At 34.3% G+C, this 13,219-nt stretch overlaps 4 protein-coding genes across 4 annotated transcripts; 1 reads left to right on the top strand and 3 right to left on the bottom strand. All coding sequences in view use genetic code 12, as the record gives it.

Moving 5' to 3' along the window:
• Positions 1-1,125: 1,125 nt before the first annotated feature.
• On the bottom strand, positions 1,126-3,087 carry CAALFM_C104640WA (triacylglycerol lipase; the record flags this gene model as incomplete). The annotated part of the gene is made up of 1 exon (XM_708499.2): positions 1,126-3,087. The coding sequence occupies one exon, from the start codon at positions 3,085-3,087 to the stop codon at positions 1,126-1,128; it is 1,962 nt and encodes a 653-aa protein (XP_713592.2).
• Positions 3,088-4,184: 1,097 nt separating this feature from the next.
• Positions 4,185-7,676, top strand: CAALFM_C104630CA (putative aminophospholipid-translocating P4-type ATPase; the record flags this gene model as incomplete). The annotated part of the gene is made up of 1 exon (XM_708500.2): positions 4,185-7,676. The coding sequence occupies one exon, from the start codon at positions 4,185-4,187 to the stop codon at positions 7,674-7,676; it is 3,492 nt and encodes a 1,163-aa protein (XP_713593.2).
• Positions 7,677-7,821: 145 nt separating this feature from the next.
• CAALFM_C104620WA (uncharacterized protein) lies at positions 7,822-9,552 on the bottom strand (the record flags this gene model as incomplete). The annotated part of the gene is made up of 1 exon (XM_707150.2): positions 7,822-9,552. The coding sequence occupies one exon, from the start codon at positions 9,550-9,552 to the stop codon at positions 7,822-7,824; it is 1,731 nt and encodes a 576-aa protein (XP_712243.1).
• An 848-nt stretch (positions 9,553-10,400) lies between these two features.
• On the bottom strand, positions 10,401-12,543 carry ATP1 (F1F0 ATP synthase subunit alpha; the record flags this gene model as incomplete). The annotated part of the gene is made up of 3 exons (XM_019475100.1): positions 10,401-11,823; positions 12,038-12,180; positions 12,469-12,543. 3 exons carry the CDS (start codon positions 12,541-12,543, stop codon positions 10,401-10,403), a joined length of 1,641 nt encoding a protein of 546 aa, XP_019330645.1.
• Positions 12,544-13,219: the final 676 nt, after the last annotated feature.

The raw sequence follows: 13,219 nt of genomic DNA, 5'->3' as shown, positions 1-13,219 counted from the left end.
AACTTGTGACAATGACAATGCAATAGCAGGAAAGTATTTATTCAACTTATTTTGTTTTGGTTGGGAGTAGTTAATCAAAAGATCAAAGTATGCTTGAGAAGAAGAAAGGAAAACCAAACAAGACTTTAATGAATATTGAAGGAATGTCATCTTCAATTTATATGAATTGTTTCGATGAAAACTTTTCACTTAGGGTTCTTTTGTTTAATTTTCGCAGTCATTTAGTCTTATCGTTATCAATAATTAAAAACATCTCAAGATTGTTTCTCCAAATATTGATAATCTTCGCTTGTTTGATTTTTTATTGTATGATTTTTGAAATTTTTATTATTAAACATCGAAATAGTACTAATTTAAGTCTGGTTGCATTGTTGCTGTAGACAATACCTCCTTCTCATCAGGATYRGGATTGTTTTGAAGTATCTGTAATTAAGCTAACTCAATAAAAATCAAAGTTGACACAAACAAAAATGCAGGAATTTAAACTAGGTAAGCAGGAACTTATCAAAAATTCTAAAATCCCTACCATCTGCCAATCAGAATTAACGTTCATGATAGCTATGACAGTTGGCTAAATTATAAGACTTATTGAATTGTATTATGCCACACTGTTTTTATTTTAATTCCTTCGTCATCGATTGTGCACAGATCTGATATTTTGTTATCTTCTCATGAAAAATAAAACTCCTAAATGATTGACAACTTCGACCCTAATATTCCTATCAAAAAATGGTCGTGTTATCAAAACAAAAATAGGGCCGTCACCGGGCCTATCTAAACATTCTTTAGTAGGTTTCAATTACGTACAGGGTTACGAGTTCAATCAAATCCCATAGAATGATTGGTGAAACGTTGAAATTAAACGGCGTTTATTCTCTTGTGCTTTATTTATCTGTTGAAATATAGATAACGACAACGAAATTAATTAGAAAATCATCCGATTTACAGGAGACTGTGTCTATATCTAAACTAGGCAATTGCTAGAATTGCCGCCTTTATCATCTTCTTGATAAACTCTCTATAGTGAGATAGTAGTTGTACATTTACAAAAAAAGAATAATTAAAAATCTATCTAAAGTTTATACGAGATAACAAAAATCTATGTCTCTGGTTGGTTAAGAGGATTCATTTTTCATATCTGACATACAATGCATCAATGAAATGAGGATGTTTGATACCAGGTTGTTTTGCTATTTTGAATCCTTCTACTGCTTCTTCAACTGACCACCCCAATACCTCAATTAAATAACAACAAATTAAAAATCCAGTTCTATTGAACCCATAATGGCAATGAACAGCTATCAATGGATTTGCTACTGTATTTTCATGTAAAATATCATTGACTAGTTGTATAAATCTTCGAATCGCACTTTGATCTGGAACTACTTTTGATACGGTAGCACATTTGTAATACTTTATTTTTTCAAAGGATTTGGGGCTGTAAGGAGGGATGTCGGCGGAAATGTCAATTATAGCAATCAAGTTCCCCTTTATTTGATTTGATGAATTGTCCCCATAAAATTGCTTTTCTAAAATAGATGGTGAATGAATTGGATCGCTTTCTCTTAATGTCTTCATTCCTAACAATGGTGCAATATCTTTGCCTCGGTTTCTTGTAATATTATACGACACGGATTGTATGTTCAGCCATTTCTGTTCGTTTTTCAACCCCCATTTATCGCCAGATACTTTTGCTTTAATTTTTAATACCCAAGCAGGAGATAAATGCAATCGTTCAGGGAACTTCAGCTCTATATGATTCAAGATTATTCCACTGATAAACTCGGGTTTCAGTAATAATAATGAATGCCCAACACCCTTAACTTCAATGGCTGCTGATACTTTTCTACCAAAATTGGAAGTTAAAAACTCATCACATTTATATATTGTCGAAACTGGAGTCATTTGGTCATTATTCCCACAGATGAAAACGGTTTTTTCATAAACTTGTTTGTCTTCAGGATTATCATTAAACCGACTAATTGCAGATATCAAATCTGAGTTTGTTGCCCTTTGAAACCCGCTAGCATATTTTAATACAATATCAGAGTTAACATCCAAATTCCATCTAAATTGTCTTAGCTTATTATAAATAGAATTATTAGTTTTCGATAATTGTCTAACAACACTTGCACTATCTAATCCCTCCAATCTATTCCAAGTTCTAAAAGAATTGAATACCCAGGGGAAATATGTAAACACGGTAAACAAGCTTAGCAGATTATGAGTGTTTTTCGTGTTTTGCTCGTTCGTGTTAATGTCGTCTGTCAATGCTGGGGGTGATAACAAAATTAATCCTTCGACTTTTGATTGAGGCAATTTTTTAGCAAGTTTGATCGAAATATGAGTTCCCATTGAGTGGCCGATCAACACAATCTTCTTGCTCAGGGGCACGTTCTGGCTAATGAATTCATACACTATTCTAACAATATTGTCGGTAGAAAAGTCGTCCCAATTCATTTTTTGAATACTTGAAGATATTTTTGATTTATCAGAATCAGAAATTTCGGATATAAATTTAAAGCCTTCTTCAAATTGCAATTTTGAATTTCCAAACCCAGGTAAATCTAAAGACAAAATTTCCAGACATTGGGATAATAAACCCATCAACGGTTCAAATTGTGACATTTGTCCTCCTAATCCATGCAAAAAAACAACAATAGGTGATTCTTGTAACTCATTACTGACATCAACTTGATCATCGGGAGATAATTGCTGGTTGGCTTCATTTTTCATGAAATTGATTAAAGGATGTGGGATGTGAATGGTGTTCAAAGATATGGAGTCTATTGATAATGTTGGTTGAGTTGATAAATCAATTGTAGTTGTTTTACAGTATTTTGCTATCAAGGAACAGTCACTTGCCTCATTGCGTAGTACATATTCCTCAAAATTATTAGGATGTCCGAGCACATTAATTTTAACAAATTCTGAAATTTTTTTGTATTTCGTAGATGATTTTTCTTGGTGTGATTGTGATAATGACGACAATACCTCGAATCTAGGTGCACCAGTTGTAGTAGAGGAGCCAGAAGCAGCATTGGTGGCTAATAATTCCTGTGTATCATCTGTGTCTACTTCCAGCATAGTTTGGTGATTAAAAAAAAAAAATTGATTGAAATGTTTATTAATTCCGAAGTGGCGACTTTCTATTCCACAAATTGGACTGACTAATAATAAGGCTGTGTGGGGGGAGGGGGAAAAAAGGCAGAAAAAAAAATTAAGGAAATGAAAAACGAGGGCACAACCAAAGATTGGAAAAAAGATTGAGATGGAGGAATAATATATATTTAAATGATTGACGTATTAAATAATACATTAATAAAACTTCTATCATTATAATTATTAAAATTTGATTTGTATAATAAAATTGAGAGGCCTATAATAATAATAATTGAAACAAATTTGGATTAAATTAAACTTTGACACTGTAAAATAAGTAGGTTTGTAACAAATTGACAACCACCAAAGTGCTATTCCTTGAAAAAATACTAAAGAGGTTGTGGTGTTTATACTTGTAGTTGACAGTATTCAGATATATTTATGTTTAATTTGGCATAGCGTGGAATTGTTAGCCTTTTGAAACTGGTTTTGGATCCTAACATAACTTGTGAAAACTTTTTTACTTCAAAAACGTTGCAAAAAAACTAACAATTGTTCAGTAATGATAATACCACTAATTCTCTCCTGTTTCTTAATGTATATAATCTACCCACATAATACCATATACACTAGCAGACCTATTTAGTATTTATGATTTTGTAAATGAAAACGATATTAAGGTATTAACATCCTGCTGTACTATTAGTTGTAATTTTACCAAATGATTCTACTAAAACTAGTTACTCAAAACATCCAGACCATGGCTGAGAAAGAGCTTCAATATTGTTAACTTTCTAAGTAGATACATTGATAGACCAAATCTATTGTGAAATAAACATGGATCGATATTGTTCAAGTCTATTGCAAAAACAAATCGCGGAAATTAGTTCACAAAACTGATACGTAATGCATTCTTATTACTCTGTTGTAAAAAAATCAAGCTAAGCCAAAACAAATCATAGAAAAAAAAAATAAAACAATCTGTCGCTAATAATTCTATATCCATACACTTTATTTCTACAAATCAGATCTATCACTACTATTTTGTTTTCCTTTGCTTTGGATATCACTTGCTACTACAAATGTCATCATCTAAGCCATATTCATTTGTTGGACGAGATTCGTTTGATGATCTAGATAGTTCGTTAGATAAAGCGTTGCACAGCGCCTCGAACAACTATTTTCATTCTTCTAATAATAAAAGCAATGGCCCAAGGAGCAATTCACAAAGTTCTGTTAATGCAATACCTTTGGAAACGTTCCGTTCTAGTAATAACTTTGATGAGCATAGTGATAGCGTGCCGTTAATATCTGATTCTAATATCTATTCCCGTTTACAGAACCGTTCCATTTCCTCCTCCTCCACATCTCTCAATATAGCGGCAAGATCATTTTCATCAAAATTCAAAAAATTTGTTCGATCTTCAGTTGATTTCTTTAAAAATGCAAAAAGAGAGTTGGAACAAGAAAGAATTAGACTCTCCGGAAGTTCAGACTATAGAAACACGGACCATTCCAATATGGCAGACGAACGATACATATCTGCCAAAACAACAAACTTAAAGGCAAACAATATCTACCCAAGTAACTCAATTTCAAATGCCAAATACAATCCCATAACATTTATTCCAATAATATTGTATGAACAATTCAAGTTTTTTTTCAACTTGTACTTTTTAATGGTGGCGTTGTCACAAATAGTTCCTCAATTGAGAATAGGATATTTATCGTCTTATATTGTACCTTTGGCTTTTGTTTTAACAGTGACAATGATGAAAGAAGCGGGTGACGATATTGCAAGACGCCGTCGTGATAAAGAGCAAAATCAAGAATTGTACGAGGTATTGAATCGAAATTCTTCTGATGCATTAAGTATTGAATCAAAACTAGTACCGGCTCTGGGATTACGTGTTGGAGATTTGGTGCGATTACATAAAGATGTCCGTATACCTGCAGACATGATTTTATTGCAATCTTCTGAGCTGACGGGTGAAGTGTTTATAAAAACCGACCAGCTAGATGGTGAAACTGACTGGAAGTTAAGAATTGCATGTGCCGCAACACAAGCATCACAAAATACTAAGCAGATTGTTGATTCTGTTTCTGTCATTGTGGGGAATCCTTCAAAATCAATCCATCATTTCAACGGACAGTTGATCTACAAGTCACCTTCGACAACAGGTTCAGCATCCCCAATCTCAAATAATGAAACATATGCATTATCTATTGATCAAACATTATGGGCTAATACAGTTTTGGCTTCCGGAACTGCAGTAGGCATGGTTATTTATACTGGTATTGAAACGAGACAACTGATGAACACAACCAAGACCGGGGTTAAAACTGGGTTATTGGAACTAGAGATAAATGGTCTTTCCAAAATATTGTGTGCTGTTGTCTTTATATTATCGTTGGTATTGGTCTTAGCACATGGGTTCCCCTTGAAAACCGCATGGTATCTTGATATAATGAGATTCTTAATTCTATTTTCTTCAATTATACCAGTTTCTTTAAGAGTTAATTTGGATTTGGCAAAATCAGTTTATGCTTCTCAAATTCAAAATGATAGCTCTATAGCTGGCACCATTGTTAGAACATCGACTATTCCTGAAGATTTGGGTAGAATTGAATACTTACTTAGTGACAAAACTGGTACGTTAACACAAAATGATATGGAATTGAAGAAGTTGCATTTGGGAACTGTGAGTTATGCTGGTGATGCTATGGATATTGTTACTGACTATGTCAAGGTTTTATTGAAGCATTTGGATTCTGGTCAAAAGAAGAAGGATTTGAGTTCAAGAGTATGCGAGCTTGTTTTGACGTTAGCGTTGTGTCATAATGTCACACCAACGTACGATGATGATGAAGATGTAGGTTTTGGTGAAGTAACATACCAAGCTGCTTCACCCGATGAAATTGCTATTGTAAAGTTTTGTGAGCTGGTTGGGTTAAAGTTGTACAAACGTGATCGACACTCAATAACATTGTTACATGTCTACACCAATAAGTTTTTGGAATTCGAGATATTGTACAATTTTCCATTTAGCTCAGAAACTAAAAGAATGGGTATTATTGTTAAAGACAAAAACAGGGAAGATATATGGTTTATGCAGAAAGGTGCAGATACTGTCATGTCAAGTATAGTCAGCTCAAATGACTGGTTGGATGAAGAGACTGGCAATATGGCTCGAGAGGGTTTGCGTACGTTGGTTATTGGTAAGAAAAAGCTAGGTTCTAAACTATTTGAGGACTTTGTCGATAACTACAAACAAGCGTCATTGTCGATGCACGACAGAGATAGTGATATGCAAAAAGTTGTCAGTTATTATTTGGAGCAAGATTTGGAATTACTTGGTTTGACTGGTGTTGAAGATAGGTTGCAACGTGATGTTAAAACTTCTATTGAGTTATTGAGAAATGCAGGAATTAAGATTTGGATGCTTACTGGTGATAAAGTGGAAACGGCAAAATGTGTATCTATTAGTGCTCGGTTAATTTCCCGAGGACAATATGTGCATCAGATTACTAAACTTTCTCACCCAGATATGGCGATGAACCAACTAGAATATTTACGTATCAACACCAATGCATGCTTGTTGATTGATGGAGAATCATTGGGCACTTATATGAAGCATTTTTCTGATGAATTTTTCAAAGTAGTAATTAATTTACCTGCAGTGATTGCATGCCGTTGTTCACCACAACAAAAAGCCGATGTGGCTGTTATGATACGAAAAATTACAGGGAAGAGAGTTTGTTGTATTGGTGATGGTGGTAATGATGTAAGTATGATTCAATGTGCCGATGTTGGTGTTGGTATTGTTGGTAAGGAAGGTAAACAAGCATCTCTTGCTGCTGATTTCAGTATTGATCAATTTTGCTATTTGTCAAAATTGTTATTATGGCACGGAAGAAACTCGTACAAGCGTTCTGCCAAATTGGGACAGTTTGTTATTCACCGTGGTTTGTTGATATCTGTTGCTCAGGCTGTTTATTCCATTTCGTCCAAGTTTGAACCTTTGGCTTTGTATCAAGGATGGTTGATGGTTGGGTATTCTACAATATATACCATGGCACCTGTCTTTTCACTCACTTTGGATTGTGATATTGATGAACATTTGACAAAGTTGTATCCAGAATTATACAAAGAGTTAACATTGGGCAAATCTTTATCATATAAAACATTTTTTATGTGGGTATTTATTTCCTTATATCAAGGATGTATGATTCAATTGCTTTCTCAACGTTTTCAAACATTATTGGACAAGAGGTTTACTGCCATGGTTGCTTTATCATTTTCATGCTTGATCTACAATGAACTAATTATGGTTGCTATATCTATCAACAAATGGAACAAGATCATGGCCAGCACCATAATTCTCACGTTTTTGGCATATATTGGGTCAATTCCGTTTTTACTGGAATATTTCAATCTTACATATGTCAGCTCATTCAGTTATATTTGGCAAGTTGGTTTATTGCTAGTTATCAGTTTGTTCCCGGTATGGTTAGTGCAGTACTTGAACAGAAGATTAAGACCACCAAGTTATGCAAAAGTTCAACAAGATTGAGGGTTTACACACATACAAGGAAGAAAAAGATTACCATATAAAAGTAAACATAATAATAAATGTACATTAGTTTATAGAGGAAACAAATGGTAATACTAACATCAGAACTAGAACCAAAAAAATAAGAATAAAAAACAACAATACACTATGGTATGTTTTCATCAATCTGCATAAATCTTAAAATAATCATAAACTGATCCTCTTCGTATTGAAAGGCATTTCTAAACTTAATCACATGTTTCCATCTTTTGGAATTCATTCCTTGTAATTCTCTGAACAATTTATCCCATAAATGGTATCCACCAATCTTTGAGCGAACTTCTTTACTAGTTAAACTGATTCCAAATTTATCAGCAAAAATTGGGACTTTACCTTGACGTTGTTGATGAGCTGCCCAAATCAAAATATGACCAAAATAAGACAATACGGAATAATCTAAATCATTTTGATGAATATCTTTTTTCGATGGCGTTAATTTAGTACGAGTTGTTTCTAAATTAATTTCAGCGTATCCTCCAAATAATTCCAAAACGTTAGGGTACAATTTAGTAGTTTTCTTATAACCAAGGGATTCATACAAGGCAATATTAATGCACAACGTTAAAAAAATCTTTTTGTTTTCAAAATTACCAAATAAGTCATCTTTATGAGTCGTTACAAACTTGACTGCATTAGCAGCATATTTGGACACTGACGATGATGTCATTAATGTTTTGATTTTGACATCAGATAAATCTGAATGAAGAATTTGTTGATGGGACATTCCAATGATGGTTTTGATGGGCTGCACTTCGGGTAAATTTTCCGAATATTTCTTATTTATGGTGCTTTTCACTGATCTTAATTTTATCACAAATGGATTATCTTCTGGTTTTGAAGTAGTTTCTTTTGTAGGTGAAGGGGCAGCTGGTGGAGTTGGTGCAGATGGTACTGCAGACTCCTCATTTTCACTACCATTTGACTCCTTCGTTAATTGATTACGTTTCTTTCTTCTTTCTTTTCTTTTTTTATTCTTAAGCTTACGTTTCAATGCCTCTTCGTCGTCTTCTCCGTTTTCTATTGTTTCCTCTTCGTTATCTACCAGTTCTGGTCCTTCAATGCCATTACTTTTTGAATCGGGTGTTTCCTTGTTGATATTCCCATTTTTGCCATTGATTATACTCTTATCTTCATTAGTTTTAGTAGCATCCGTTGGTTTGACATCTGATTGAGCTTTAGGTCTGAGGTTATTTCTACTTTTTTTGGATCTTACTTTCTTTGGTGTCTTGTTTCCTTGGGTCTCTTCTGGTTGCCCAGACTCGGTTTCCTTCTTTTTGGGTGATTTCTTAGGTTTCGGTTTTGTTGCTTCTTTGTTTGCGTCTAATTGCAGATTAGAATCAATTGGGGTTTCTGAATTTGCAACTGGTGAACCATTTCCAACAGTTTTGTTAAGTTTTGATTTACTTTTTTTCTTATTCAATCTTGATCTACTTTTTTGCAGCTTGAGTTTGTTTGGTTTCTCTTCTTTATTCTTGTCAATGGTGTCTCCATTAGCAACATCTTCGTCACTGGAGAACTCAAGACCTTCCATATCTTTGGTTACATCAGCCACAGTAAACTTTTTATTCTTAGTTTTGGGTTTTGATTTATTTTTGGTTTCCGTGGATTTCGAAATTATGACCTCGTCATATTTCGTAGAAACGAATTCAGTTTGTTCCTCATAATTTCCATTCTCTTTATTTGTCAATAAATAGTCCAAATCATTCTCAAACTTTTGTTCTTCAATTATATCAGGTGTAGAGTTGCCTGATGAAGGAGTTGTTGACTCATACAATTGTGATTTAATTTGATTTAAATTGGATTTGGCATCTATTCTCTTTTCTGGTGATGCTGCCATCCTCAATTATTTTTGAACTAGATAGGTATAAACGAAAGATGCTGAGGTTAGTGATAAACTATTATGAATGATCTGATTTATAAAAAAAAGGGGGAAAAAGGGAAAAAAAATTTTTAAAAGGGAAAAATCTATTCCAAAAAAACAGAATAGAATAGAATTACTTATTTGTGTCAAGAAATAAATTTTTTTTCAAAAACACCAAAGTTATCAATTAATTAAATTTGCAATTTGTGTTGTTGGTCTCCTTTTGAAACATAATTCTTTTTTTCCCACCCATTTAACTTTGTTTCTAAATAGACGATGACGACGACTGAGCAGAAAATTTTAATTTCTTAACAAAGACAAAGACAAAGACAAAATAAAATACTTAATGTTATATGTTACACGAAACAAACTAACAAACGCCCCCCCCCTCCCAGAAAAGTATTACAAAAAGATTAATAAAACCCATAATGTAAGAAAAGAAAGTTTGATAAAATCAAACAAAAGGACAAAGTATCAAATAATACAATGAACCTTACTTACGAAATAGTTGTGAAARKWWTTTTCTTTCTACCTCGCCCTTTTAGTATTCAGCCTTCTCTAGTTCTATTTATGTTCATGATGAATTGGAAAATTGACAAAACAGGGGACAGGAAAAGTAAACTTCTCAAGTATCTTCAAATCCTTTTCTTCTTTGTTACAATCAATGAGCCTTAGTTCATTCTTATTCTTATAAGATAGTAGAATATTTATTTATAAATATATATATAGTTTTTTTCACTCTGTTTTTCGTTGTGTGAACTCATCTATGAAAGAGAATTAATATTCAAATGCTAATTTAGAAACCCCAAATTCGGTCACAAAACTTAGAAAGAAGCAACGAATTCTTCGGTGACTTTTCTCAATTTTTCTAATTCATCTTTAGATAATTCACCCTTGGTCTTAATAGCATCCAAGATACCAGTTTCGTTAGATTTCAAGTGACCCAAGAAAGCTTCTTCGAATTCACCAATTCTGTCAAGAGCAACATTGTCCAAGAAACCGTTAACACCAGCGAAAATCAATGGAACTTGTTCTTCGGCAGCCAATGGGTTGTATTGTTTTTGTTTCAATAATTGGGTCAATCTTTCACCTCTGTTCAAGGTTTGTTTGGTAGAAGCATCCAAATCAGAACCAAATTGAGCGAAAGCAGCAACTTCTCTGTATTGGGCCAAGAACAATTTCAAGGAACCGGCAACTTGTTTCATAGCTTTAACTTGAGCAGCAGAACCGACACGGGAGACGGACAAACCGACGTTAATAGCTGGTCTGATACCTTTGTAGAATAATTCAGCTTCCAAGAAAATTTGACCATCAGTAATGGAAATAACGTTAGTTGGAATATAAGCAGAGACATCACCACCTTGGGTTTCAATAACTGGCAAAGCAGTCAAAGAACCACCACCGTAAGCATCAGACATCTTAGCAGCTCTTTCCAATAATCTGGAATGTAAGTAGAAAACATCACCAGGGTAAGCTTCTCTACCTGGTGGTCTTCTCAACAATAATGACAATTGACGGTAAGCAACAGCTTGTTTGGACAAATCATCGTAGACAATCAAGGCGTGTCTACCATTGTCTCTGAACCATTCACCAATAGCACAAGCAGTGAATGGAGCAATGTATTGCAATGGAGCAGCTTCAGAAGCAGTAGCAGCAACAATAACAGAGTATTTAAGAGCGTCGTGTTGTTCCAAAGTTTGGACCAATTGAGCAACAGTTGATCTCTTTTGACCAACAGCAACGTAAACACAGTACAATTTCTTCTTTTCGTCAGAACCATTGTTCCATCTCTTTTGGTTCAAGATGGCATCCAAGGCAACGGCGGTTTTACCAGTTTGACGATCACCAATGATCAATTCTCTTTGACCTCTACCAATTGGGACCAAAGCATCAACAGATTTCAAACCGGTTTGCATTGGTTCGTGGACGGATCTTCTTGGTAAAATACCTGGAGCTTTAACTTGAGCTCTGGAGTAAGCAGCAGCCTTGATTGGACCTTTACCATCAATTGGGTTACCTAAACCATCAACAACTCTACCTAACAATTCTGGACCAATTGGAACGGAAACAATTTGACCAGTTCTCTTGACGGTTTCACCTTCTTTGACTAATCTATCAGAACCGAACAACACAACCCCGACTTGGTCAGCTTCCAAGTTCAAAGCCATACCTTTGGCACCAGAAGAGAATTCAACCAATTCTTCGGCTTGGATGTTGTTTAAACCGTAAATACGAGCAATACCATCCCTAAAAAAATAACATAAAGTTAGTATATTTGCTTTTCATCATGGATTGTGATTTTCCACCTCCCACAAAAAAAAAGTGTGTGTCCCCGCGCACAAAAAAATTCCTCGTCCAATAATATTGAAACAAAATTTTTCAGTGTGGACGAAACAAGCCATCAACAGAATGTGCGGAGGAGGGAAAACAATAGTTGATTTGCAATTGAATTGATACATACCCGACGGATAAAACTCTACCGGTTTCGTTCAAGTTAGCTTCTTCAGAAACACCTCTGATTCTGTCTTCCAAGATTGAAGAAACTTCAGTTGGGGCAGCCTTGGCAGAGGCAAATCTTTGAGCAGTTAATAAAGTTGGACGAGCCTATAGTGATAGAAATGTTAGTATGATACTCCTCCTAATTTCTTCTTTGAATGATGCAAACAGATGAATAGATATGAAAATGTAGGTTGAAATATGCAATTCAATATTTTAAAGCACAGTAGTTTCCTTCAATTCCAAAACCAATTGTTCAATTGTGACATTGAATGCTGTAGCTTTCAATTGCAATGTAATTGGTGTACTCATATATGATTAATGGAAATAATATTGCATTGGATTCGTCTCTATTTCTGTTGCTCCTTTCCATGTCGAATAGTGTTCAATACATACAACTCTTAAAGATGATCTGGCAGCAATAGTAGCTGTACGAGCAGCAGTACGTAAAACAGGACGAGCTGACAACATTTTTCTATAATTTCTTCTTTTTATTGGTGGAGGGATATAAATAGAAGTTGTGAAGAAGAAAGGGAAAAAGAGGAAGAATATATATAAAATTTATGTTGAAAAAAAATTTGTAGAAATGAAAGAATCTTTAGTGCGAGAAAAGAAAAAAAATTGTGTCTTGTTTCTCAATTTTCATTGGCACTTTACCGAACAAAACTCTCCTTCGCAATTTGATTGGTCGACAGAAAAATGCGCAGTCACGTGCCCTCAAGTGTTGAATATGGATAAACATGGGGTGGAAAGAAGGAATTGATCCCAAATTTTTGGCAATTGACAGAGGTGTATCACACTAATGGTAGCCATGTAAACTGATTGATGGCTATAGAATTGAGAAGAGCATATAAAAAGAAACAGTAGAGTCACACATTAACTAGTAGTTCCTAACACCCCCATTCTGATTGAAGAAAGGGAAACAGCGAGTTTGTTGGTCAATCTTTTAACGTTTTAGAATGCTCTGTTACTTCGGTTTGATAGACTGAGTCCAATTGTATTTATACCTATCACATTATATAGATACGACGCAAGTCATCAACGTAGATGGACATATTATTTCTATGAACTACAAGTCGATAATTAGAAATGGAGGTCCCCCAAGAAAGTAAGAGACAGGAAAAAAAAATCGAATATGTCAATGAAA

Source organism: Candida albicans, chromosome 1 (assembly GCF_000182965.3).
Source record: "Candida albicans SC5314 chromosome 1, complete sequence".
Taxonomy (NCBI): domain Eukaryota; kingdom Fungi; phylum Ascomycota; class Pichiomycetes; order Serinales; family Debaryomycetaceae; genus Candida; species Candida albicans.
The sequence above is the reverse complement of the archived record's forward strand: the minus strand, read 5'-3'. Positions and strand labels throughout refer to the sequence as shown.